This window comes from Rhagoletis zephyria, unplaced genomic scaffold (genome assembly GCF_001687245.7).
Source record: "Rhagoletis zephyria isolate East Lansing unplaced genomic scaffold, Rhagoletis_zephyria_1.1 Rzeph_scaffold_06603, whole genome shotgun sequence".
Lineage (NCBI taxonomy): Eukaryota > Metazoa > Arthropoda > Insecta > Diptera > Tephritidae > Rhagoletis > Rhagoletis zephyria.
The window spans coordinates 19207-21070 of NW_016163686.1; the positions used below are offsets into that span (position 1 = coordinate 19207).

Below are 1864 nucleotides of genomic sequence, written 5' to 3' on the forward strand. Positions count from 1 at the left end.
GAGATCTTTACTAATTACTGGAAAAATCCGACGTTTTCGAATTTTTAGTATTTTTTCAAAAAAAATTCCAAGTCGAAAATAATGAAAAACTGAAATATTTCCATTTATAATGAAAATATAGAAAAAATTCATTAAGACTTTCGACTTAGTTTGGTAAGATCTTTTAAAATAAAATCACAAATAATTTATTTCACAGTTTTTGGATTTTTTCTAAAAAAAATTCTAAGTCGAAAATAATGAAAAACTGAAATATTTCCATTTATAATGAAAATATAGAAAAAATTCATTAAGACTTTCGACTTAGTTTCGTAAGATCTTTTAAAATAAAATCACAAATAATTTATTTCACAGTTTTTGGATTTTTTCTAAAAAAAATTCTAAGTCGAAAATAATGAAAAACTGAAATATTTCCATAAATATCGAATATATGGAAAAAATTCATACTCACTTTCGACTTAGTTTATGGAGATCTCTACAAAAAAAAAGGAAAATAATTCTTTTCACAGGTTTTGGTTTTTTTTCTTTCAAAAAATCCAACACCAATACAGTTTTATTCTTGAAAATATCACAAAAATCGGAAAATTGTATATAATATTTTCGATTTATTTTAACGTTGTTTGTACAAATCACCGAAAAAATTATTATTTTTCCTCTAAAAATGCTATTTACAAAGAAAAACTACCAATAAATGTAATTGAAAATCTAACAAAATATTACAAAAATCGAAAAAATACTATATAACATTTTAGATCTATTTTCACGGTATATTTAGAATTCACAGGAAAAATAGGATTTTTTGAATCAAAAAATGTTTTCACAAAAAACGCACACTTATGGGAGTTTTCTATTTGCAATCACTAATAAAATATCGCAAAAATCGGAAAATGTTATATAATATTTTCGATTTAATTTCACGTTACTTGCACAAATCACCGAAAAAAATTAAATTTTTTTTACTAAAACAATTATTTTCACAAAAAATTCTAACACTTTTGGATTTTCTATTTGAAAATTTTCCCAAAATATCACAAATATCAGAAAATTGTATATAGCATTTCGATTTTAATTCACTTTTTTGTACAAATCATTGAAAAAAAATGTATTTTTTAATAAAAAATCGTTTTCACAGCAAAAAAAGTAACACCAAATTAACACACATATACATGCACATACGTACATACATATATATAAGCACAAATTACTCACCTAAGTTGAGGGTGGGGAGGGCACCCTTCTTCAGGTATTTCCCTCCCACAGCTTCCGGCTCGAAATGTTGGCTGCATACCAGGGAGTAGGTGGGTGGAAGCTTCTCCTCTGCTCCAATCCTCAGGTTGTCCCTCCATTTGGCTGCTTCGGCTTTGTCCAGCGGGAACCTGAAAAAACGTAGGTTTGGATGTTGGTTTACGCAACCGATTACACGACATTTTCGCTTTTTTCCGTCCATTTTTCGCGTTTAGGACCGACTTTCTGCATTCACGATTCGATCGCGTTATAAAAATACGCTGCCGCCAGAATAAATTCTGGAAACTAAAAGTCCGTTGACTTGTTCCTTTTGTGTTTGACATTATAACGGAATTCAATTCAATCAGAAATCGAATTGGCGAAAATGTCAAACAAAAGAAAAAGCTTTGTTGTAATCCACCTGCAGCATCTATTTTCCGACCAAATGCTAACATTTCCAATTGCTCCAATTGCAATTTCTGTTAATTTTGCGCCGCTCTGCGCTCACGCTGTTAAAAAATGGTGAGATTCTAGAGCTATCGATGTTAAAAATTTAACGTGGTGAGCTTCTAGCCGATTTCTGATCTATTACAAAATACCAACGAGTAGCGTGTTGCTGCTTCTCTGTTTTAAACGTTCTCTG

At 29.8% G+C, this 1864-nt stretch overlaps 1 protein-coding gene across 1 annotated transcript in view; it reads right to left on the reverse strand.

Moving 5' to 3' along the window:
* LOC108373332 (uncharacterized) overlaps nt 1-1855 on the reverse strand; it is a 4854-nt gene extending 2999 nt beyond the window's left edge. Inside the window, exon 1 of the mRNA XM_017629205.1 lies at nt 1207-1855. Coding sequence (XP_017484694.1) covers nt 1207-1444 — 238 coding nt within the window. The 5' untranslated portion in view covers nt 1445-1855. The remainder of the gene's footprint in view (nt 1-1206) is intronic.
* Nucleotides 1856-1864: the final 9 nt, after the last annotated feature.